The 25,800-nt window shown below is 49.8% G+C and overlaps 1 protein-coding gene across 6 annotated transcripts in view; it reads right to left on the bottom strand.

The window, feature by feature from the left end:
* Positions 1 to 25,014, bottom strand: part of NRP2 (neuropilin 2) — a 131,212-nt gene extending 106,198 nt beyond the window's left edge. For 5 of the 6 annotated variants that reach the window (XM_075934330.2, XM_075934329.2, XM_075934331.2 and 2 more), the window contains exons 1-2: positions 24,508 to 25,013; positions 4,387 to 4,564 (exon numbers count right to left, since the gene is read on the bottom strand). In XM_075934330.2, the coding sequence (XP_075790445.2) occupies positions 4,387 to 4,564; positions 24,508 to 24,580 (251 nt within the window). In that variant the 5' untranslated portion in view covers positions 24,581 to 25,013. Of the gene's footprint in view, positions 1 to 4,386; positions 4,565 to 24,507 lie in introns of all 6 variants that reach the window. The other variant, XM_075934328.2, reaches the window with a different exon arrangement.
* Between the last annotated feature and the right edge of the window lie 786 nt (positions 25,015 to 25,800).

Here is a 25,800-nt window from a genome sequence, read left to right as displayed (position 1 = left end):
CAGCCGCAGAACTCTGTCCCCACAAAATGTATAATTCTAAATACTTCATTTTAGATTTAACTAGCATGAATAAAAAACAGACCATTTATTTCATAACTATAAACACGTGATTTTAATTGTATGTATCGCATAATTTAAAAATTAAGGCTGTGTCTACACTGGCATGAATTTCCGGAAATGCTTAAAACAGAATACTATTCCGTTTTCAGTTTTTCCGGAAAAGGAGTGTCTACATTGGCAGGCTGCTTTTCCGGAAAAGCCCTTTTTCCGGAAAAGCGTCGGTGACCAATATAGACGCGCTTTTCTGGAAAAGAGCCCCAATCGTCATTTTCGCGATCGGGGCTTTTTTGCGGAAAAGACTACTGGGCTGTCTACACTGGCCCTTTTCCGGAGCAGTGTTCTGGAATAAGGACTTATGTCCGAGCAGGAGCAGAATAGTTTTTCCGGAATAGTGGCTGATTTTGTACAGTAGAGCATCGTTGCTTTTCCGGAAATTCAAGGGCCAGTGTAGACAGCTCGTAGCTTATTCCAGAAAAGCGGCTGATTTTCCGGAATAAGTGGCCCAGTGTAGACACAGCCAAACTGTTTATCAGAGTGTGTAAGTAAGGGCTGGGGATAGCAAGTGATGGACAGGAGGAGAATAGAGAGGGCGGGGCTTCAAAGAAGGGGCGGGGCAGTAGATCTTCGCCTGTTCTGAGATTTAAAAAGTGATCTTGGGTGTAAAAAGGTTGGAGACCACTGCCCTAGAGAGCAGCTTTGTCTCACAAATTGATTCTAACCAAAGTCTCCCTCCAGCTACAGCAAACAAACACAAACTTTTTTTTTTTGTAAGGCTACAAAACTGCTCACCCACTAAAAAAAACAACTTGGAAAACTTAGCTGCAATAGTGACTAGGATTGTAAAATCCCATTTAATTCACTAATAGGTTAAACATAATTTTTAACTTGTTAACTGGGTAACTGCCTCCCTGTGGCAGGCAGGGAGCTGCTCCAGCCACCACTGTTTCATCAGAACTGGTATCTTTCACTCATGAAAGGCATGTCTAAACTACAGGTTTCCTTCCAAAAGGAGATATGCAAATTTGGTGCTAATTTGCATATCTTCTTCGCTTTTTCAAAAGTGAAAGTAGACACTGGACACTTGCCCCAACTCAGCGCCTTGCTTCCTATTGCCTAACACGCTTTGTCCACCTCATCCCTACACCCCATGCCCTTTGACCCTTTAACATCTGACCCCTACAGCCCATGCCAACACTTGACCCATGACCCCATCAGCCCTCACCCAACACCCCTTTGCCCTCGCCCCACCCCACATTGCCCAGAGTGAGGCTGCCCCTCTAGAGAGTGTGGCTGTTACTGCCACGCGGGCAGAGGGAGTGGCCGTTGGCAGCATGCACTCCCTCCCCCTTTGCGCCCCCATGGCTAGAAGGGGGGACGCAGAGCCCTGCCCAGCCACTATTACCAAGGGGTGAGGGAGGTGCCTCCTTCTCCACCTTCTCCTGCTGCTGCCTCAACCCCAGCTCTACCACCAGCAAAAGCAGCCACGTGGGCATGGGGGGTGGGGAGTGGGGAGCCCCGGCCGGCTGCAATTACCGAAGGGGAAGGGAGGTGCCTCCGGCAGCCTCCTCAGCCCCAGCACGGCAGCTGGCAAACGCAGCCATGAGGGCAGGGGGAGCGGCCATTGGTGGTATGTGCACTCCCTCCACCTTCGTGTCCCCTCCCTCCCCAAGCGCGAACGGGTTGGCGGGGAGGAGGAAGGAGGGGAGGAGGTGTCACCTTCCCCACCTCCTCCTGCCACTGCCTCACCCACCATGGCTGCCGGAGCTGCGCTACTGTGGCTTGAACTCGGGCAGCCGCCGCAGCCCAACAGCTAGCAGTGGTGGACTGGCAGTAGGAAACCTCTGGTTTAGCTTGCCGATTAGCCATTCTCAACACTAACTGTGACAGCTGGTGACTCCTGCCACAACTGTCTCCTCATCCCCATTTTAGAGATGGGAAAAACAGGCACCGAGACAGGGAGCAACAGTTTCTGGGCCAGGCTTTAGGCACTGAGCACCTGCAGCTGGGGCCAGCTTTTCCAAAAGAGCTTGGCTCCGACACAGATTGCAACAGGGCCAGATTTCCAGAACCTTCCAACACACTGGCTTTGTTTGAGAAGTTGGTGCTGCCTGGGGGTGCTAAAAACTTTTACAGTATTGGCCCTAACTTACCCAAAGCAACAGAATGAGTCAGTGACAGAACCAGGACTCTGAACTCGTAATCACATATCAAACGCCTCTCTATGTACTGACAACTAATATTACCGAGCTCTTAACAGGGGTTTCACCAGTAGATCTCCAAGTGCTTCACAAGGGAGATCAGTTCCCGTTTTATACAAGGTCACACACCAGGGCAGCCCAAACACGCCATATTAAAACCCTGATCATGTCCCTCAGTATCTTGGTTATGTCACCGGTGCTGACAGTGTGCTTCCTGTTCTGGGTTCCTGCTTTTTCCCCTCTCATGTACATGGGTCTGATCTTGCAAAGGGCTCAATTTCCTCTGCGTTCACCAACTTCAGCACTGGTTGGCTCAGGGCCGATGCATATTTAATGGGGTCCCATTCTCAGCCTGTGTAAAGCAGCATACTTCCATTGAAGCCAGCGAAGCTATGCTGATGTACACCTCCTGAGGAACTGGCGCCACAATTATTAATCTTCAAAAAATTCACCTAGGATTTTGCTAGACTTACCAGCCAGAAGTCTAGCATTATCTGGAGTCAGTAGGCCTGACCCTATAATCCAGGCCTGAGCAAAATATGGTCTGCGGGCTGTATCCAGCCAACCAAGCCACCAGATCTGACCTGCGGAGGCTGCGGGGAGCCCCAGGCAAGCTCCCCGCCTGCCTCACCTTACCCGCACGCCGCTCAGAAACACGACTGTGGGCCGGTCTTTCTTTAAAAACTGTGAGTCCGGATGGGGGTGGGGAAAGCGTTAGGAGCTGCTCCTGTCTCCAGCACAATCCCATTGGCTGTTTTCTTGCCAGAAACTGGCCAATAAGAGCTGCCCGTTTCAATAACAGGTAGCCACAAGCACAAGGGGCTCTAGCCTGTGCTGAGCGAGGCAGGCAGGGAGGCTGATTCAGGAACCTCTTCTGGCTGGTAAGTCTCCTGGCAGAGCCAACCTCTGGCACCCCAGGCTCTCTCTTCCCCAACCCTCTGCCCCCCACTCCTACCCCCTTCGCCACATACCCAAATCCTCTGCCCCCTCCTATATCCATGTACCCTCCCGGATCCAGCACCCCAATCCTCTGCCCCAGATCACAGTCCCCTCCTGCCCTAGCTCACAACCCAAATCCCTGCATCCCCTCCTGTATCCCAATTTCCTGCCCTAGGTCACAATCCAACCCCCTGCATCCCAATCCAGTGCCCCAGATCACAACTGCCTCCTTCACCTAAACTCCCTCTCTTGCCCCAAGCTCCCTTCTGCTCCTACCTCCATCCCAAACTCTGCACCTCCTTCATTAATATCATGGAAGAGTGCGGTCCTCAACCATTTTCCAAATTCTTGGAGTGGCCCCCCATCAAACATACAGCTGGTCCCCGAGTTGTGAATGGTCAACTTACGACCGTTCGCAGTTACAACCGAAACTATCGTAAATGGCAGACCCCGAGTTACAAACGCGATCCACACTTATGAACAGCGCGGTCGCGTGTAACTCAATGGGGTCCGACTTACAAACAAACCAAGTTACGACCAATTGCTTGGTCCGTAACCAGTTCGTAAGTCGGAGAAAGGCTGTATTGCCCACCCCTGCTATAGTCTCATATGTGGATACTTTCATAAATCAAAGGGAATCTGCGTGTGAAAAAACTCAGCCCATTTTAGGAGACCCTAAACTTTTCCACATTTCAAACATCCCAATAGTTGGTCATGGGCTCCCCAGGGTATGTACTGGATTATACATCCACAGAGACACATCATTAATTCAGCCTTCCATGGTGCCCACTGATGCTGTTAATTATTTACTAGCTGCTAATTGATTTTCCTGGATATCCCGCTTCCTGATCTCTCCTTAAAAATCACAATTCACCAAGTGCAGCAGAATCAGCAGCAGGACAGGAAACCAAACTAATACTTCCCATGAGCCAAGGAGCACTATGTATCAGATACCGGAGGCTGGAATTCACTTTCCCTTTGCGTGTGACGGAGTCACACAACAGCCTGCTACAAGGTAAGCCAGACACCTGCTTACTTTGAAGGACGGTGATATAATGAGGTATGCTTAGGAGACAGGAACCGCCACTCAGTTTCCTGTTTCTGGGAATGATTGGTCCTCATGTTACTAGATTAAGAGAGGAAGAAGAGCAGCTTATCTAGTAAAGAAGAAGAGGAGGGAGGCTCGTACTTGCAGTCATGTTTTTCAATTTCAAAGTGAGGGTTGAAGTTGAGGATAATCTTCTGATTTGCTTCCGGGGCGTAAATGATCCACTCACAGTTCTGGTGGGAGGGGTAGTCCTGTGGGTATCCAGGTGAAGTGATGTAACCAGCCTCCTTCGAATTCAAACGACCCCCACAGGACTGAACTGCAAAACAACCAAGAGAACAAGTGGCTGAAACTGGCTCCGGAACTTCAAAAACATGGCCATTTACACCTCTGGCTGTCTGAGAAAGGCCTTTTACAGAGGCAGCACAGTCTGCAACTACAATTATTATACACAGTATTCCCTCCCTCCTCCCCCGCCACACACAAACACATGCCATATTTCAGATAGACTAGAAAAGAGCCATAAATGTTCCTGCCTACACAACTGCAGATTTATTTAAAAAGGGGCAGTGAGATATCAGATCATTTGGAGCTGCTTTTATTTTCTCCCCTCTGTTGGCTCCTTTACAAGCTTTCTATGGCACTCTTCCATAGAAACCACAAAGGCACTGTACAAACATTGCTGGATGAAAAATCACAATATTCTCCTGCAATTTAGGGAAGTAGCATCATTCTAACATTGCAGGGAAGGAAACGGAGACACGGAGGGTTAAGTGACTTTTCCAAGTTCGCACAGGAACATATCCCTGATCCCTGTCCTATGCTTTAAACCACAAGACAGTTTTTCCACTCCCCTCTTCTAAGTAGCTCTCTTCTCTGATTTGTCTCTCTTCTCTTGAAATTCTTCACGCCAGTGAAGCAGTTGGAATTGCAGACTCTGATAATCAACAATGGTGGTTTTGTGGCCCAGAAATGGCCTGGTAACAATTACATATTGAGCAAAGAAGCACTTTCAGCTTTGGGTAATAAAAGGCCCTAGAGGACGATTTCATCTTCAAAAAAACATTTAATCTTATGAACACCACAAATCTGATTTATTATTTCATTACTCACTGGGAGGAAAATCTGCATTACAGAGTCAATTGATAACATACTAAGATTCCCAACAAAGTCCCTTTCTCTATATTTTACATTCCTTGATTACCCCAATCCCAGGAGAGCCACCACCACTGCATGCCACAGCTGGCTCCATCCAGTTGATGGTGCTGCTCTCTAGCAATCCAGTGGGGGTTGCCAACCAGATGATGCTAAGCCAACAGCATCAAGTGGCCACTATAGAAAATGCTTCAGTTGCCTTCCCAGATGCAGCCAGTATTCAGCCAATAAAGAGTTAATGTCATCCTGTAGCTTGATCCCTGGTTCAGAGACGGGCTGCTTCCTCCCTGCCACTCCCAGCCCAAACTAGAACAATGAAATAGAGACAGTGGGAGCAAGTGCATGTGTGTGTCCAGTCATTCCTGAGCTTTAAACCAGCCCTGTTAAGGGACGGAGTGACCTCAATTGTCACAGAAGCCACCCCCCACTGAACTTGTGGGATGTTTGTGAGTAAAGGCTGAAATGGTTCAGCCCTTGCGAAGGGTTTAATGTAATAACCACAGCAAACCGGGAGGAAAGAGCCAAACAAAGGGGGGAAAAGGAAATGCCTCCGAGATTTTGTGCTGCTGGCATCAGTCATGCTTCAATATCACCATCTGCATGAAGCAGCAAGGCCTTGTGAATTATAGATTGCCTCTCAGCAGCTACCCCACAGGACCGGATCTTCTGCGCTACAGATGCAGTTCAGTAATTCCCCAACCTGGCAATATTATTGTCTGCAGCATTGCCCTCTTAGACAAACAAACAGCTTGTCCAGTGCTCAGATGCATAGGGGAAAGAAAGGGTGCGTGCATAGCACTTCACAATAGCTGGACGGTGAGGCTTTAAAGCCATGCCACATCCACTCATTTCAGCTCTGATGTGCAAATCTGCATTAGATCCCAAAACAGAGCCAGGGCATTTCCTTTAATGGAGATGTACAATCTTGTACTCACTGACAAAGCACAGGAGGGAGTGTGATCTCTAGCACAGATGAACAATTACACCAGGTCTTACACAAAGGCAGAGATAATTAGCCCATCACAAATGAGCCCACTTCTGAAAGTTACTCCCGCGCCTCTTTAAGCAAACCAAATTACATTCCTCTGGGTGCTGAGTGCACTGTATAAACCACAGGACACCACTCATACAGGTTTTGTAACATCTTGTTAGTCAGTGCCACTGGAAATTTAGGCTTATCCTTTGGGAAGATTTAAGGCCAAGATCCTTAGCTAGTGCAAAATGGCCTAACTCCACTGATGCCAATGGAACTACTGTGACTTATGCCAGATGAGGATCTGGCCTTAAACGTGTCTGAGTGTGGAGCAGCAGCTGTCCTGTAGGCTGCAGAGGGTGTAATTTTCCAATTTGTATGCTCTTCTGCCAGCTCTTGGCAGGAAAATCACAGCCTGGTAATCACCTTGCCCTGTGCCAGTCTTTCTGCAATGAGAACCGTACAGCCAGCTCATGCTACAACTTAACTTGCTGCCTCCTCTCTGCAAATTCTCCAGAAAAAGAAAAAAAATCCATGTGCAGTGTACAGACACAGAAGTGAACAATAGGGACAGGAAGCCGCCTCAAAGGAGGAGGGGTGTTCTGTCCTCCCCACAAGGGAGTAAGCCCTTCCTTTGACACAAAATAGGGCTATTTTTATCTCCTCCTACTTTCCGATATTCAAAATTATATTCCACCTTAAAAATAACTCTCTCCTCATGCCTTCAAAGGAATTGCTGTGACTTTTTCCTTTCCCAAATAAGACGAAATGTATGACAAAACAGTTAAGAGCTAAGGACTCATAAAAACATCTGGTTTTGTTCCGCAGAGAGCTTGCTCAACACTAAAACATTTACAAACGCACATTCTTGCGCAGATCCCTTTCTCTCTCTTCTGAAGCACATGCACCCACATGTGGCTATGTGGATTTTAGACAGATAGGCAGACTCAGAAGCATGCGCATGCCTGAGAGAATTCATCTGTCTGTCGATGCTGAGATATAATATGTGTGATTCACACTTTACTCATGTACACACTTCCACACACACTCATAAAAATCCACACACAATTTGCACACACTCACACTCTAACAGAGATAACGACTGTTTTTCTTGGAAAGGGTGACACAATGACAAATTCAATCCTTCCACTCCTCATCATCTTCTTTACAGCTTTCTCAACATGCTTACCCACTAGACTGGTACTGCCAACTAATCAGAGGATTCCACCAACCTTACTCATGCTGAACTGTGTGACTATTCAAGGGGTAGTACCAATTAAATCAATAAGACCACTCATGCATGAAGAGACTCTATCACGTGAACATGGGTATAGAATCTGATCCTTCTTTCATTCTTGGTACAGAAATCTACTTTCGCTCCAAATCTTAGGGTCATACATTGTCATGTAAACTCATATGAGGTAGATAGGACAGGACTGACCAATTCCATGGGCTTGATTCTGGTCTCCCACCAGTTTTAACCCTTAGTATTTTCACTGATTTCAGGGGAGATAGTACAGTAAAACTCCATTAGTCCGGCATCCAATGCTCCGGGACTCCTGATGGTCCGGCACCATCAGGAACCCGGAAGTGCTGGGGCAGCCGGACAGGCTTCCCCCATTCAGCTGCTGCTGAAATTGACCAGCAGCTGAATCGGGGAAGCTGGGAGCAGAGCAGCTGGGGTGCTGCCGGGTTGGTCCCGCAGCCCCGAGGGGCAGTGCTATGGGACCAACCCGGCAGCACTCCAGCTGCTCTGTCCCAGGCGTCCCCAAGAGCAGCTGGGGTGCTGCTGGGTTGGTGCTGTAGCGCCGCCCCTTGGCGCTGCGGGACCAACCCGGCAGCACCCCAGCTGCTCTATTGCAGGCATCCCCGATTCAGCTGCTGCTGAAACTGACCAGCAGCGGCTGAATCAGCGACGCCTGGGGCAGAGCCAGACTATCGTATGGGGGGGCTATGAGAGATCTGGGGTGGCATCCCCTCCCACCCCACTCCAGACCCCTCAGAGCCCCCCCTTCTGATAGTCCGGCATATCTGATAATCCGGCACCCCCTGGGTCCTACAGGTGCCGGATTCTCGGAAATTTACTGTACTGATATAAACCGGGTAGGTGAGATCAGAATCAGGTCCACCGTTTTACACCCGAATTTCATTTACAGTTACAGTCTAAAAGGCGAACTGTAACTAAACAGAATGAAACAAGCAAACAGATGGGGGTGGAGAGCTGCATTTTTCAGCCCCATAGATACTAGGGAGTTTGACTATGTTTCTCTTTTTTACTGTGACTCACTTGCTACTCTAACTGAGCTGGGGCTGCCATGGCATTCCATCCTTAGCAGCCCCTCTGAAATAGAGAGAGTTGCAAGGAATATACACGGCGGCGGCGGCTGGTTCATAATCAGTGCTTATATACTATGATGGGAGATATTAACATCAGCAAGATGAGGCCTCATAAAGCAACCTTGCCTGACCAAATGGCCATGGAGGGGGATAGACAATTTGATGCAAGTGTCACTCCAAGTTCCAGTGGATAAATGCCCTCACCACAAAAATTCATCACAAAATGGTCATCCCTTGTGGGCAGCACCACTCTGAAAACTGAAATTACAGAGTCCACTTAAGCAGCATTAACTAAAGGGGGCAAGTTTGTGTGTGGACAAGGCCTGAGTTGCCCTTCCCACCCTGGAGTCTGTCTATGCAGGTCAGGACTTGAGGCACATGGGCTGGAAAGGCTGAGGGAAGAGGGCAGGGCTGGCGCTTGAGCACTGTATGGTGTTCAGATTAAACAGAAGACATCAGTCTTCAGTGCACTTTGGCAGCTTTCGCCAGCCTTAAATACACTTAATAAAATTAAAATGAAATGTTAAATATTAGCCAGGTCTGTTAGGGGCCTGGCACATTCTTCCACTCAATAGCTAAATGTGCTGTTTGGAACCAGCTTTCCTGATGCTACCACCAACCCAGGCTTGCTGGAGGAGGGGAGCTAGATCGAGGGTGGCGGGTCAACCCAGCCCCAATCCCTAAGAAACTCCTCTAAACTAACACTTTGCTCTGGCTAGGGTAGGGGCAGTTAGGAGAAACCTCTTCTTGCTGAAATTCACAGGGTAAGATCAGCCCCTCACATGCATGTGCACGCTACTCCCTTTGAAGTTGGCATGGCAAGCATTACACAAGCAGATCAAAGGGTCTCAGGGATCTGCCTAAGCGATTATCTGAGAGGGCCCTGATGTGAAATCTTGAGCAAGAGGGTGTTCTCCCACTGAGTTTTCTGTCAATTAAACCCCACCAGATTTTGCTGACATCACAAGAGTAGGGCTCAGTGCATCCTCTGATCTTGACTGTAAAAAGCAAAGGCCAGTCCCAAGTGTAACTTAAATGAACCCAAGCCAAAGTGGGGCTTTTCAAAACAACCACACATGCTGCAGCCGCTCAGAGTTAGTAGCTTCCGACATGAAACCACCAATCTATCTTTTTGATTTGCTTGGATGTATTTGGTTACGATGCTTTCGTGCAAAAATAGCACACGACGTAGGAGCAGCTCCTGCTCTCATACCAATTCAAGGAAGGAAACAGCGCTGAGACATTCCAGCACTGGATAATCAGTGAGAGATCTGCTTGCAAGAAGAGCATGGAGCAGCCTAGGAAAACCATGACCAGCACTTCAGAACTACCAAAGAAGAGGATGCTACCCAGAGGTCCTTTGGCTGAACTCAGTGCATGCTCGTGTAATCCACACACCTAGGCTATGTCTGCACTGCCCCCTCGTGTGCAAGAAAATATGCAAATGAGGCAAAGCGGTGAATATCGCTGTGCCTCATTTGCATACTTAATGAGCCACCATTTTTGCACAAGGGTTTTTTTTTTAAAAAAGCGGCAGAACAGCTCTTGTGCAAGAGGGGTGTTTTGCACAAAAAGGAGCCGTGTAAACGGCAAAAGCCCTTTGCACAAAAATGGTGGCTCATTAAGTATGCAAATTAAGTGTGGCGATATTCACCGCTTTGCCTCATTTGCATATTTTCTTCCACAAGAGAGGGCAGTGTAGAGGTAGCCCTAGTGTGGTTCACAGTCCCATGGAGTGGCAGTTACAGTCAGTACTAAGAGCACCTGGCTTAATAGCTCAAGCTGTAGAAACTCCTACACTAAGCTCCAGAGGTCCCACGTTCAAATCTGCCTGGTGGTTGTTACACTGGGACAGGACTTTGGGGTGTAACTTAAAGCCATCTCACTGAGCAGACATGAATGATCTATGAAGTTCATGTACGTAACCTGCAAAGTCCCAATGCTTTGATTTAAGGAGCTCCTCCCACTAGCTGGGTGAGACACAGGCTGTCAGAGTCCTAGGAGAGTGAGAGTCAAAGCTCCCAGTAGCCAAATAGGGAGCATCTGCAAAACTTCAGGGCTTTCCAAACCAAAAGTTGCAGCCTCAGTTTCTGGAATGCTGCCCCTACAAACTGTGCCTGCATCTAGCCCACAGACAGCAAGTCAGCTTTATCTTGGTCAGAGATCTAAAAGTGTAACCAGTTAGACAATAAGCTGCTGCTTAATGGTTCCAGTTAACACTTAAACTCCCATGGGCTGCGGGTGGGACTGGTGGCCAGAGATGCCAGGAGCCCATGGCCAATGGAGCCAGTTCTGCTGGCAGTCTGCAAAGCAAGCAGCTGTGGAGACCAGAGGCCAGCAGGGCCAAGAGCCCACAGAGGCTGGCAGCCCAAGGGCCAACGAAGTTGGTGGGGTTGGCAGCTCACGGGGCCGTGGTCCCATGGAACTCGTTTAACCATGGAACTAATTTAAATTTTAATCAGGTAGGGTCTGTCTACACTACAGCACTAATTCAAACTAACTTAATTCGAATTAGTTAATTCGAACTAAGCTAATTCGAACTAGTGCATCTAGACCTAAAAACTAGGTCGAATTAGCATTTTGCTAATTCGAACTAGCATGTCCACACTGAGTAGACCCTGAACCGAGGTTAAGGATGGCCGGAAGCAGTGCCGACAGGGCGTCAGATTAGGACTCAGAGCGTGGAGCTGCTGTCTCAGGCTAGCTGAGGGCTGTGCTTAAAGGGACCCGACCCCCACCCCGGAGAGACAGTTCTCAGGGGTTCCCCAGTAGCAAAGCAGTCCTGTCTTGGATTGCCCTGAGTGCCCACACTCAGCACATCACAGCACTCGGCCATCAGCCCAGCTGCACTTGCCGCAGGCTGCCATCCGGGGGAGGGGTCAATCAGGGGGCTGCAGGAGAGCTTCCACCCCAAGGAGCCCGCAGAGCCACCCGTCCTCCCCATCGGGGGCTCGTACCCCATTCCTCCCTCACCTCCTTCCACTTACCCCTCCCTAGCCCCCCTTCCTGATGTACAAAATAAAGGATATGTGTGTTCAAAAATAGAAACTCTCTTTATTGAACAAAACTCGGGGAGACTGGGAAAAGGAGGTGGGAGAGGGGAAGAGAGAGGGTGGGAGAGGGGAGGGCAACTAAAATGATCAGGGGTTTGGAACAGGTCCCATATAAAGAGAGGCTAAAGAGACTGGGACTTTTCAGCGTAGAAAAGAGGAGACTGAGGGGGGATATGATATGATAGAGGTCTATAAAAGCATGAATGGTGTGGAGAGGGTGCATAAAGAAAAGTTCTTCATTAGTTCCCATAATAGAAGGACCAGAGGACACCAAATTAAATGAATGGGTAGCAGGCTTCAAACTATTAACAGAAAGTTCTTCACAAAGCAAATAGTCAACCTGTGGAACTCCTTGCCGCAGGAGGCTGTGAAGGCTAGAACTAGAACAGAGTTTAAAGAGAAGTTAGATAAATTCATGGAGGTTGGGTCCATGGAGTGCTATTAGCCAGGGTGTAGAAATGGTGTCCCTGGCCTCTGTTTGTGGCAGGCTGGAGATGGATGGCACGAGACAAATGGCTTGGTCATTGTCTTAGGTCCATCCCCTCCGGGGTAGCTGGTGTTGGCCACTGTCGGCAGACAGGCTACTGGGCTAGATGGACCCTTGGTCTGACCCAGTACAGCCATTCTTATGTTCTAAGCTCAGGGCTCAGGGTCGGGGATCTCACTGGACCACCCTGATTTTCATGCAAACCTGCTCCTGGGTGGCCAGGCTGGCAGCCATCCTGCCCTAGACAGCCACCTGTGCCTAGTGCGGACGTTGTGGATGAGGTCCACGATCTCCGCACTAGACCAGGCGGGCGCCCGCCTCTTGCGGCCCCGGGCAGGCTCCCAGGAGCCGCCAGCCTGGTCCCGGGAAGAGGCGGAGGGCTGGGTGGCAGCGGGTGGCTGGCTCGTGCCATGCCAGGTGCAGGGTCTGCTGGCTGGGTGCTGGCAGGCTTGCACCTGGCATGGGAACCATAGCCAGACTGTGACCCTTTAAGGGCTCCGGGGCCGGGAGGGGGGTAGAAGAGTTTCCCTGGTGGTGCCCAGAGTGGCCACCAGGGAAAGCTGGGGAGGGCTAGCCTCCCACTAGTTCGAATCAAGTGGCCACAAAGCCCTTAATTCAAACTACTTAATTCGAACTAGGCATTAGTCCTCGTAGAATGAGGTTTACCTAGTTCGAATTAAGCGCTCCGCTAGTTCGAATTAAGTTGCATAGCGCCTATTAAAGTTAATTCGAATGAACGTCTGTTAGTTCGAATTAACTTTGTAGTGTAGACATACCCTTACAGAGTTATTGTTTTTAAGAGGTTTTTACATCCGTAATCTGGGTTAGGAATCTCTCTCAAATGCATCAAGTACTCTCAAATTAGGAATAAATGAGACCAAAGAGCAAGTGTTCCCCATTTTCCCAGCCCGGGAGAAAGTAGGATGTGAGATGTGGGCTCTGAGATCTCTGTCTGAGGGCAAGGAGACAGGAGAAGAGAACGCGGAGTTGTTGCTCACTGGCTCCTTCCCTTCCAGCTGCACTCCTCATGTACTTTTACAAAAATGCCATGCACGCTGCAGCCTGTGCTCCTCTCCCTTCTTCCTCTCAGGACCAAAGATTTCTGCTCTTCAGAATGTCACACAAAGGGGAGATGCCCTAAAGCAGAATCTCTAAAAATGTGCTTAGCATCCACCAGAAGCCAGTTCTCTCTTCCTCCCGCCCCTGCTCCTCCCATTCACTGCAGCCCCATGGATCAACTGCTCCCCCAGCCTCCCAGTGCCTACTGCCCACCACAATCAGCTATTTCATGGTATGCAGGAGATGCTGGGAAGGGAATGGAAGAGATAGCATGGGATGAGAAGAACTTGGGGGGGTGGGAAGTGGGGTAAGGGCAGGGCTTGCAGCAGAGTGGGAACAGGAAGAGGCAGGATGGGGTGGAAACTTACAGGAGGGAGTCAGGTGGGGGCACGGCCTGGGGCAGAGCTAGGGGATTGAGCATGTCCGGGTCTGGAGGACACTGGCGCTAAGTTTGTTAGTATTACTTATCACAGCCCCCAGCTCACTACTAAGTGTGCTATGAAAAGCAAAGATCACTTTTCACATCATTATTTTTATTACTGGGGCCGGAACAAGCCCACATAAATAAATTACAATGATTTGGATGCGTATGTGGGAATATTTAATTAACGTTAGGAAAAACAAATACAAATTTTAGGAAAAGGTAACAGCGCAGCCACCAAAAGAGGCCACCAAAATTTCATGGTAAGAGCCTGTGCCTTAAAGGCTCCTTTTCATGCCAGCAGGTGTACACTTACAGCTCCGTGCGGAGAGGATCCTGTCAGACTGTGCTCCCCTTGTGACGAGCAAAGCGCCTTCTGTTCCCAATGACATGAAGGACAGTGGACGGTGCTCAGCGACTCCTAAGGTTAGACTTCGAGTCTGCAGTTCACCAAAGTATCCCCATTCAGTAAAGCACTTACGCATGTAGTTAAGTCCTGTTAGAGTCAAATGGCTGAAACAAGTCTTACAGGCTGCATCTACACTGCATCTACACAGGAGATATCCCAAAATAGCTATTCTGCGTCTTTTGAGCACGCCCGTTATTTCAAAATACTGTGTCACAAGCTCACTATTCCGACATCCCTGTAAACCTCATTCCACGAGGAGTACGGGACATTTCAGAATAGCGATTTATTTTGAAATAAGTGCTGTGTAGACAGAGCCAAATTTCAAAATAAGCTATTTCAAAATTGAGTGAAGTAAACTATGCAATTTGCGTAGCTCAAATTGCGTAGTTTATTTCAAGCTATGGGTGCAGTGTAGACGCACGCTTGCTGAATAGGGCTTGGGTAGAAAAAACTAGTGTCCTAATGTCCTGGTGGATTCGTTATTATGAAACCATCCACGGTGCTTTAGAAGTATCTATCTAGGTTTTTATAGGAGCACCCATCACAGAGCTACCTGAGCCACTACCATATGATAAAAACCTCACCCCGGAGAACTTCCAGTCTAGGAGCATGAACAGAGATCAAACTCTACACGTGGTATCTGTGATTTAAACACTGCTTACTGATCTGTCAAAGAGACAGCCAGCACAGGAGAAAGCTAATAGGGTTAGCTATTTTAGCCCCAATAGCGGAGGTCATATTTAACTGAGGTGTCATATTGGTCTGATTTCTGTTGTGGGATAACGTTTCAAAGGCTTCCTGAACAACTTCCTGATCCAGATATACACGTACATGTAAACATACTTATTTAGCTATACAGCACCTTCTGTAAAACGATCGCTAAGTGATTAAGCATGTGCACAAATTGTGGGGGATTTTATAAAATGGGAAGTTCCCCAGATGCCATCCTTTCCCGTCTGAGCCCAAGCTGCTCTTAGAGTTAAACCACAGCCACAGCTAAGCTGATTTTAACGGCTATGTCTGTGATCTGAACTAGGATTTTGTTTTATTCCAAGTGACTTCAGCCTGTCACGAGACTGCCTCATAAAAACTCTGTCTGGGCTTAAGCAAAAAATAAATGAGGCAATCCATCAGCCTAGGAATGCAGCCATTTGACCACTTCCTAAGGCAACTGGGAAGGGATACAATATATTTACTTACTTGTACTGGACATCAGTGAACAGTGAACTCCTGGAAACTAATCAAATGGAACTGTTCCCTGTGAACTTTTACAAGGAAAAATCTTACTAACTTTCTTTTAAAAGATGCTAAAGATTTCCAATCTTGTACCCTTCCTTGCTCCCTTAATCCAGGGAAGGAACTTAATAGAAACCTAACACTGGGACAACTAGAAACTGTTCCTTGAAAATCACTGGGCCAGAACCTCAACTGGTGTAAATCAATGGAGCTAGACTTATTTACAGCAGCTGAGGATCTGACCCCCTAGTCTTTACAAATTCTCATTTTGTTTTTAAAAATGTTACTTTGATGAGATTTTACATCATAGCCATTTCACATAATGCCACCTACATTAAGCTCATTATTTGTCATCTGATATCACAAACAAATGCAATTCCAATAGGGCAACTGATCTAATAGTGTTGATTTATATTTATGTCCACTCTTTTCCGGGCCTCACTGCAAATGTAATTCTGGAGCCATTGGTGATAGGTCTGGAATTACAATTCATAGCTACTCCAATTGTCATTTTAGTAGAAGAACAAACAACATTACAACTTTCAGGTCAATGAGGAAAAAATAGCAGCTGTTTCCACTTGCTTTTGCATTATAATTCCAAGCAACTGAAATTGTATAAAGGCCTACTACTGTTTCAGAGTGATATCTAGCACCCACAGAGTGATTTTCACGTGTAGATCTCAAAACACTATGCAGAGGTGGGGAAACTGAGGCACAGTGCAGTGAAATTAATTGCCCCAGGTTGCACAGCAGCACTTGAAGTCAAACCCAGGTCCCCTATCCACTATGTTTCTGGGACAGAACATGTAATAAGCAAAATAAATGTGATCCGCCACCCACTTGATAAAAGGCTTGTTTGGGGATGGTGAAAGACAATTAAGAGGCAATTGACCTTCATGAATTAAGGAAGGGACCCATGCATTCACCTGGGATATATGTGTAAAGAGCTTTGAGCTCTTCTGATGACAGGTGTTATATAAACTTTTAATTTTTATTAAATGATTGCTCGTACTACAATGCCAAAAAGGAGCCTGCACTTTACCCATGCAGCCCCTATCTCCGTAACACCTTCCAGGATCATCTGTCTTATTTCCTTCTGTATCCAAACACTTATTTTTTGCAATTCCAATCCAGTCAAGTGCAGTTCCCTTCCTCCTCCTCATGGGGCCAAGCTCTCCAAGAAGATGCCTTATGAGAAGCTGTTCAACGGCTTTACACTGAGCATTTGGCACTGTGTCGTCCACCAGGCATGCCAGTGACGTGCTAATGTGTACCACCCCACTGGAGACTATCCCCTACTATAGTCTTCCTCCACTTTTCTGGATTAGTTCATGATTCTTTTATGGAGACACAGGAGGGGGTGATATTATTTAAGAGCCTTGCTGGGCAAAAGCTATTTTGTGTTTTGGACGGCTCTCTCATATGTAGCAACTGCTAACCCTTAAAACCAGAGAAGAAGTTATTACGCATTCTGGAAAATGCCTTAAATACATTGCTCCCTGTCGAGCAAACATTCAGTGGTCAGGGAGGAGGAAGGAAAGGAGCTGAGGGGGAGTGGATGAGGGGGTGGGGGTGGCATGCATATGGATGTGGAACTGTGCACATGACAACATTTCTTTACATCTCTCTCTCTCCCCCTTTCCAACTCCGGAAGAAAGAATTCCAGGCCAGAGCTAGATTCTGAGGGATCCCTCTAAGAAGAAACACAAGTAAAATAAAAATGAATGGTGCCTGCATGGAAGCCTCATGTCTCATTAACCCTATCATTTAGACGTGGCCAGAGAACGAACAGTGGCTCAGAGCCAGGTTCTCAACCATTGAGTTCAGGATGTCGGAATAGGAACTACCTGTATCACTTTTGTCTCACCTAAATAGAGGGGCAAATCAGAAAAGACTCAAAACACAAGTTGTTCAAGCTTTGGGTCCTATTTTTCTTGAATCCTCAAGTCTGAAGGGGGAAGAACAATTCAGAGAAAAACTCCACCCGCTTTTATTAATGTGTAGGTTAACTTTGCATGCCAGCTAATACAGTCTTCATCATGATCCTTCCCCACAACACTTGAATCACTTCCTCTACATCCCTCTGAAAAGGAACAGTTCTAAAAAACTATTTTTAGAAAAACTAAAGGCCCAAATGAAAATCCCTGCCACAAAACAAAATGCGCAGAGGAAGTCAAAATGATAGCAAGTCATCTGCACTTTGTAATAACACTGAGTCCTTGTTTAACAGCCAGAATTGTGGCCCAATCCTACAAGCCCTTAAGTAAGTAGTCCCACTGAATTCAACTGGAGTTCTTGTGTGAATAAAGGTTTACTGGGATAAGTTCTTGTTTTTGAAGGAGAGAAGAACAGACGGATCAATCTGGACCAACTCCTGAAATCCCCTTTCAGACAAAACTCCCACTGAAGTCAGTTCTTGCGTCTATCACTGCACAGGGAGAAAGTCTGGAGAACAACTTGGACCTTTGATTCTGAGGATGATTAAAACCATGCCACAGTAGGCCAAACCACTGCAAAACTCTGCCAGCAGCTACTCTGATCTGTGGGGATGCTGCTACCACAGTTTCAACCAGAATAGAAAGGATTTTGAAAATAACCTAGTTATTCCTTCATTATAATTAAAAATGTGTCAAAGGGCCCCTGTATGATGATAAAACTGGAGCTGTTCATGCCTTCCCTCCACTCCCTAGCATGTACATTCTCTCATCTTTCCCTGCTTTCTGGATGAGAGACCCCAAGCAGGAAACCCCAAGATGTGAGGGTTGCCTCTGCCACTTCACATCACAATGGAAGAAGGCTTAACAGCTTACGGTTTTCTCTAACACGCCCCCTGCCCTTACTGCTAAATGACGGCTTCAGTATTTCAACTTCAGATCGGATCACAGCGTTCAGATACATACGATGTATTTATACAGCACAGCTGGTCTGTCAGAGGTCACATAATTTGGCAGCCATCCCAGTGCTTAAAAATTAATTTTTCCTTATTAATACAACTGAGGGTCCCACAGGATAAGATCCCAGCCTTATCTGAGCCTGACAGCATCCTAAACCCTGTGAAGGATGCTTTCTCCTCTAAGGCTATCCGAAATACAAGACCGCTGTGTCCTGGAACCCAACTGCACCGGATCTGGTTAGGAAACCAATCCAATGGCCAGTGCAGAGTGACATTTTTGAAGTGGGGGAGAGCTACGTTCTCCAAGCACAGCCTCCCAAAACTGAACTTTCTGATCTCAGTCCTGTTAGCCCGGCACAATGTACTTAGAGCACAGAGTAAATAACGGGTGGAGGAAAAATGTGGAAATGGAGATGGGAAGTGTCTCTTAGAGCCCTCTGGGGGAAAGCATGTCTGCCTGCTACAGCAGATGCCACAAATGATGATAATTCTCTACCAGAAAAAAAGTTAGAAAAACAAATACCCCCTCGACATGGGTTATATTCCCTCCCTGAGCACATTACTCATATGTTTTAAAGAAGCTCCTGGCAACTGCTGGATTCCAAGCCTAAAAATCCTCTCCCCTCCAGTAAGGTTTCAGCTAATAGCACAAGATTTTAAAAAGCAAAGCAATGTGTGCGTGTGTGAGCTGCCCACACATGTGTGCATGGAAGTGGGTTGTTGGTTCTGCTAGATTACAGAAGTCATTTCTAAAAATACCAGCTTTTAGGAAAATATTTGAAAGTCTTTCCAAGGGAGCATTGCTCAGAGCTGCATAAACATCATCTGAATCATTCTGTACTTGGGTCACTCAAAACCTTTACTTTCTTATTTGATTGCTTCTGCAACTAGCTGAGGAAAGATGAAAAAAAACACACAGACATCAAGCCATCAGATTTATCTTTCTAGGGTCTCCAACCCACTCCTGACATAGTTATTGTTTGTCTACAAACAAATTGCCAGCTGCACTGTTTATCTCTTACAGTAAAAATTACTGCAAGAGGTGGGTTTTTTCCTTTGTGGATTATCATATTATTGTCTATTAAAAAATCTCTCCTCTATTTACCTCCCGTGGGGGATCTTAAAGAGGAACTTTCATAATGGGGAAAAGCTTTCAAATCAGACATCAGACTTCCAATATAAATCCATCCACCACCTCTGACATGTTTTTCTTACAATGTTTGCTAATTACTAAAATTACTTGTATATAAATCAGGGTGTGAGCCATGTCACAGTTTATCTTCTCTTATTGGATTACACAGTGATGTCATATTCCACTATTTTTGATATCACAACCATTTCCTTGACAGCAAATATTCTGATGTCAAACAGGATGAACTTAACTGCAAATGCAAACAGCACCAGCGGCTGGGGAGAGGAGGAAGGCACTCGCCCAAATATTTTTATTAAACTGCCTGGCACGAGAGAACAGTAATGGGATTCAGAGCCCTTCACCTCTAGAAACCTGATTCTGTATCTGCTCAAGGACATGAGGGCACACAGCACCTAAGAGTATCAGAGTTGTGGCTGCTCAGTGCATTAGAGCCAAGGTGCTAACCTAGCACCTTATGCTCAATCTCAGCAAGGACCACGTGTCAATAGTCAATGGAACTCCTCATGTGAATAAAACAAGGATTTGGCCCTGAAAGCTGTGACCATCCAATTCAGGGAGATGCTGAACACCCCTTCCACCAGAGCTCTCCCATCTCCCTAGTGGTCAAATAAACTTTTCCTAACCACCCCCGTAAATTCCAAACCCCCTCTAAATTCAGTTTCTGGGGAAAAGTACTGCTGTATATAAGAACATAAGAACGGCCATACTGGGTCAGACCAAAGGTCCATCCAGCCCAGTGTCCCATCTGCCAACAGTGGCCAATGCCAGGTGCCCTAGAGGGAGTGAACCAAACAGGTACTGATCAAGCGAGCTCTCTCCTGCCATCCATCTCCACCCTCTGACAAACAGAAGCTAGGGACACCCACATCTGTGGACTTGTTATACTGAACAAGGGTGTCCACCCACAATATCCCCTTTCAGACTGTGACAAAACCCTTTCCCATAGGTGCAGGTGACTGCATAGCCTGTCTCGGGGGAGAGGGAAGCAGAACTTGCAGGAGGGATCTGTGGATTTCTTCACAGGACCTTTTTTATGAAAAACAACTTGTCAGTTAGTACCATCTGATCCACAACAAAGGAAATAAATGTCTTCTTTAGGCGTGCTGTTAGGAAAGTTTAGGGATAACTGCGTTGACAGAAAGGTCCAGAAAAGGGATGAACACTGTCAGTCAGTCATGGGCACACTTCCACAAATCCCCACCAGGGCATCAAATGATGTCAGTTAGATGATCTTATAGTTGGGGGAGGAGGGCTCTCTGGTAGGGAGGGTCTATGTGTACATTTTCCCTCTAGCAGTGGGTGTAGTTTTGCCCTCTAATATCAAGAGACAGGGGGAAAGAACCTACTACTATAATCAGCTCTAGATCCCTTTCACCTGACAAGCCTGGTCATTTTGGAGCTGAAGGGCAGTTGTCCCACCCTGCAAGTGTATTTCAGTAATGGTGTCCACTCCCTGCAGCACAGATAGGAATTAGGCTGAGGGGCTGTGTCCAGACTCAGGGGTTTTTTCGGGAAAAGTAGCCTTTTTCCGAAAAAACTTCCCCTGCGTCCAGACTCAAGCCGCGTTCTTTCGAAATTAAATCGAAAGAACGCGGCTTTTCTTTCGATGGCGGTAAACCTCATTTCACGAGGAAGAACGCCTTCTTTCGAAAGTTCCTCTTTCGAAAGAAGGCGTTCTTCAATGTAAATAGGGCTTCTTCAAAAGAGAGCATCCAGACTCACTGGATGCTTTCTTTCGAAAAAGCAAGCCGCTTTTTCGAAAGTTCAACGTGCAGTCTAGACGCTCTCTTTCGAAAGAGGCTTGCAGTCTAGACATAGCCAGGCTGTACTGGCTAAGTGAAGGGATGTCCACACTTCATCACCCCTACTAACTGGCAGACGGTTCAGAAAAGCCCATGGCTGAATGGGCAGGGACTGTGAAGTCCCACACGCCCCCCTTAGAAGTATTCTGTCTGGGTCGGGCTTGGGCACGGCGGAAAGCCTGTGTTACCACAACCTGCCCCAGGACAGAGAGCAGATTTAGTTCCCAGGGCTGTGGAAGCTGGTGCCTAGGTTTCATAAGCACTAAATTCACAGAAAAGAATACTAAATAATAGCAGAAGAAACTCAAGGCGCCTGTGTGAACCCTGCCCTTTGGTCGAAATGAGCTAGTTGCTGCTAGCATGGCACGTCCCTTGAGGAGATAGCACTAGGTGCGTGGACATCCCAGCCACCGCCATGCTACCCAAACTAGGCTCGGGCTCCTCGGGCGGGCGAAGAATGGCAGCTCAGCCGGCCCGCGCACACGGAGCGTGATCACAGCCCCGCTCTCCCCAGGTGGGTTTTCTAGAGTCCCTCCGCGCAGCTAAGCAGCCGCCAGACTTCCCCGCTCCCGCGGAGCAAATGCGAGCCCCGCTCGCTGACTGGGGGGGCGGGCAGGCGGGCCCCCTCCTCCGGCAGGCAGAGACCTGGAGCAGCAAGGGCTGGTGGCCGGGCGCGGGGGAAGCCAGGGGAGGTCCCCCCCGGCCAATGGGCTTCCCTGGCTGAGCTCCCTCGCCCCCGGCTTAGGCGGGGAAGCGCCGTTCACACTCGCTATGGAGCTGCTTGGCCGCCTTGCTCGCTGCTCCACTGGCCCCAGCAGATGGATCCCGAGTGGGGGCGAGGCTGCCTGGGCACGCCGGAGAGGCAGCAGCCTCCGGCCTGCGGGGGAGGGAGGGTTAGCGCCAGGAGGACCAGGAAGCCCAGCCTCGCTAGAGGAATGAGGCGGGGTGTGTGCTCAAATGCGGATCCCGGCCCCGGCGGGCTGCCGGCCAAGCGGAGGGCAGCCGGGGATCTGATGCAATGTGTCTGGGAGCCATCGCGGGGGGATGCTGCATTTCCCCAGTTGCTGTTCCACACACACACACACCCTCGGGCCCAGCTGGTCCAGGATCACACACACACACACACACACACCCCTCGGGCCCAGCTGGTCCAGGATCACACACACACACACCCTCGGGCCCAGCTGGTCCAGGATCTCACACACACACACACACACACACACACCCCCTCGGGCCCAGCTGGTCCAGGATCCCCACCGGGGGCAGAGGCTCGCCCCAAGAAGTGCCTGGTCCAGGATCCCCACCGGGGGCAGAGGCTCGCCCCAAGAAGTGCCTGCCACTCCCCCTGGCATCACTCCTGGTTCCCCCCCAGCAGCAGCAGCAAGCCCCTCCAGGCCTCTGCGCCGCCCTGCGCTTCGCAGCTGCAGAATCGACCCTGCGCTGGAGACGATGTGCAGGGTTTCGCTGGACTCCCCCCCCCCACACACACCCCGTGGGGCTGGCGGGAGTGTAACCCCCATTTAAAGGGTTTCCCTTAAAAAGTTTCGCGCCTGCTGCAGGTTGCGCTGGATCCTGCCCCGCGACGCTCCTGGCCCGGGGCGGAGGGGGGAGCGGTTAACCCGGAGCAAGGCAGGCGGAGCCTCGGTGCAGTAGGTGTCCGCCCTGATCCTGCTTCCCGCTGGAATCGCTGGGAGCAGGATCCGGCCCCGGCCCAGAGAGAAGCCCCACGTGCCCCGGGGAGAGGCGCAGACGGAGCGGGCCGGGGTGCGCTCGCTGCATTTCTGCGCGGCTGGAAGCTGGAGCAGCCCCGGGGCGCTTCCTAGCCTGCAGCCCCGCCCAGGGGCCTCGCTGCGCTTTCACATCCAACCCCCTCACCATCCTGCGCCCCAGCCCGACTTGACCGCCACGCACCGCAGCGAGCAGGAGCCGAGCTTCAGCCCGCCCGCCAGAGGCTCGCCACCCGCCCGCGAGAGCCACAGTGGCAGGGGCCCTAACGCGTGTCACGCAGGCTCCTCTCTCAATGCAATCATTATGCCCACTGGCATGCAGCGCGCCTGAGCGCGGAGCCGCGGGGTGGCTGGTGCTAGCTCAGCCTAGCCCCCCGCCGCCCCCGCTTGTCCGCGAGTTGCACGTGTATTCTCCCGAATACTGGCGAGACCCTGTAGGACAGGTGAGGTTTGTGTTTATTTTTGCGGGGATTCCCCCCTCGCGATCTACGTTATCAGGGTTTCACTCACTGACCAGCGGCTAATTATCTGGCCAGATCGCCAAGGGAATAATTAAACGGAATGATTTTAGTGCGCCCTTCAGCAGTGAGGAGGGGTGTTGCCACACTCCAGTCCCTTCAATTACACGGCAGCCCACACGTATTTACTGCATGTAATAATTAAACAGTGGATCGGAATGTGATTGGAGCCTCTTTGTTTCCCTTCTCTCAACACAATTTGTCTTCATCCCTCCACTCCTCTCCCCCACCCTCTCCCACCCCCTAGCCCCCCGCTTTTTAATTCTGGCAACTGCTTAGGGCCGAATTCCATCCAGAAAAGTTTCGAACCACTTCAGAGGGATCCTGAGACCTCCGAGGTCCGCACTGTTTGTTTTAGCTAATAAAAATGTATATGCACTAGCTTCTCTCCCTGGAAACGCAGACACTGAAGCTGGGGAGGGAGGGAAACATCCCTAGCTGCTCCAGAGTGGTGCATTTTATTAGACACTAAGCCCAAAAATGATCTTCTGACCGCCATGTGGGCTTTTTGAACGCCACCCCCGCTTAAAAACATACCAACTTTTTCATATGCAAAAAGTAGGTTGCTTTTCTCCCTTGCCCATTCATGCCTTATTTAATTAGACTGGGTAAATGTATCTACAACCGAGTGGCTATAAATTATTTATGCCTCTCTGGCTGGGTTGGGAAACAAACTCAGGGGAGATAGGTTCTGCTTCAAAACATTTAAAAAAATCCCCTGAAAACTGTAATGCGAAGGCTTTGTAGTTTTTTTTCAAACCCCTTTTGATTTATTCCATATGTGACATCTGAACACAGCCAAAGCCTGTCTCCGTGTGAGCGTGCTTCAAAACAGAGACACCCAGCCCTCACCACGCTACAGCCAAGGGGAGAAAAGTTGTGTTTCCAGCAAGGGGACAGAGTCCTGGCACTAGCGAGGCAAGCCTGCTGCTGACTCGTGTAACGGGAAAAGGCCAGCTCCTTCCCTGCTTCCCTGCTTGCTTTCAAAGGCAAAGGGTTAGCATGTACCGCTGAGAAAATTAACTTTTGTGGGTCTTACCTGCTTCTCCTAGCGCTCCGGGTCCAGGCAGGCACAGCGCTAGCAATCCCCAGACAAGAGGCAATGGATCCATTTTAGGGGAACGAGGGGGCTTCCCTCCCCGCTGGCTCCTAGGGGCTTTCCTCGGAAAGCGGGACTGCACCCCGCGCCGTAGAATTTCCTCGGCAAATGTTCCTAGTTGCCTTTCGCTCCTTCCCTTCCTCCGTGCCGTGGCGCCCTGCCTTCCCCCGCCGCCGGCGGGAACCCCCTCGCCGAGGAGCAGAGCCCAGACCCGGGAGCTCGGGCAGTGCGAGGCTGCTCCCCCGACCGAAAAGCACCCGGCTGGTGCGTGCGGCTGAGCGCCAGCCCCTCAGCGGGTCACTGCCTCGGACGCGCCTTCCTCACCCCCGAGAGCCAGCGGCAGCAGCGGCTCGCCCCGGGCATCGCACCCGCCCGGCGCTGGGCTGGCACCCCGGCTCCCCGGCGCTGGGCTGGCACCCCGCTCCCTGGCGCGGCTGCGGCTCCCCCGCTCCGGGCTGGCACCCCGGCTCCCCGGCGCGGCTGCGGCTCCCCGTTGCCCGGGAGGTGCGGGCGCGCGTCTCTCCCGGGAGAGGCTCAGGCGCGCCGGGCTGGGAGCCTGCCTGTGCCGCCCGCCCGGCTCCTCGCAGCCTTTTCAGGCCGCCGCGCGTGCATGTCAGCGCCGAGAGGCAGAGCTCTCCGCTTACACGCTCGCCCAGGGCCCGCCCCTCCCGTGCGCCCCACTGCGCGGCTCAGCCCGCGCCAGCCCTGCAGGGCTGCGGCACAGGGGCACCTGCCTCGGCCGGGCCACCCCCGCTTCCCCTCGTGGGAGAGGGAGGGGCTGCCTAACCCCCGGTAGGACCTGGCCCCTGGAGCTACTGGACAGCCCCCCTCCCGCCAGCAGTAACAGGCTGGGAGGCAGATTAGCTTCTGCCTCCCAATGCCCAGACAGGCAGATCAATGGTCCCTCCAGCCCAGGAAAGCATCTGCCAGGGGCTCTGGCCAGCTGCTCCAGAGAGAAAGAACCAGCAGAGCAATTGTCAAGTGACCCAGCCCCTGCCCTCCAGCCCCAGGACCTGGCACTCAGAGGCTAGGGCCACCCAGAACATGGGGCTGCGTCCCTGGCCGTCAGGGCTAATGGCCATTGATGGATCTATCCAACACTTCCACTGGCTGAAGGGATTTTGCTTGAAAGCACAGGCAAAATAAATACAGGCAGAACCACCAGGTTAAGCCCATGTAGGCAAAGGCAGCTAGTTATATGGGCCCTTGGTGCCTGTGTTCCATCAATAGTCC

This window comes from Pelodiscus sinensis, chromosome 7 (assembly GCF_052426305.1).
Source record: "Pelodiscus sinensis isolate ZL-2025 chromosome 7, ASM5242630v1, whole genome shotgun sequence".
Classification (NCBI taxonomy): domain Eukaryota; kingdom Metazoa; phylum Chordata; order Testudines; family Trionychidae; genus Pelodiscus; species Pelodiscus sinensis.
This window is presented reverse-complemented; position numbering and strand designations above follow the sequence as displayed.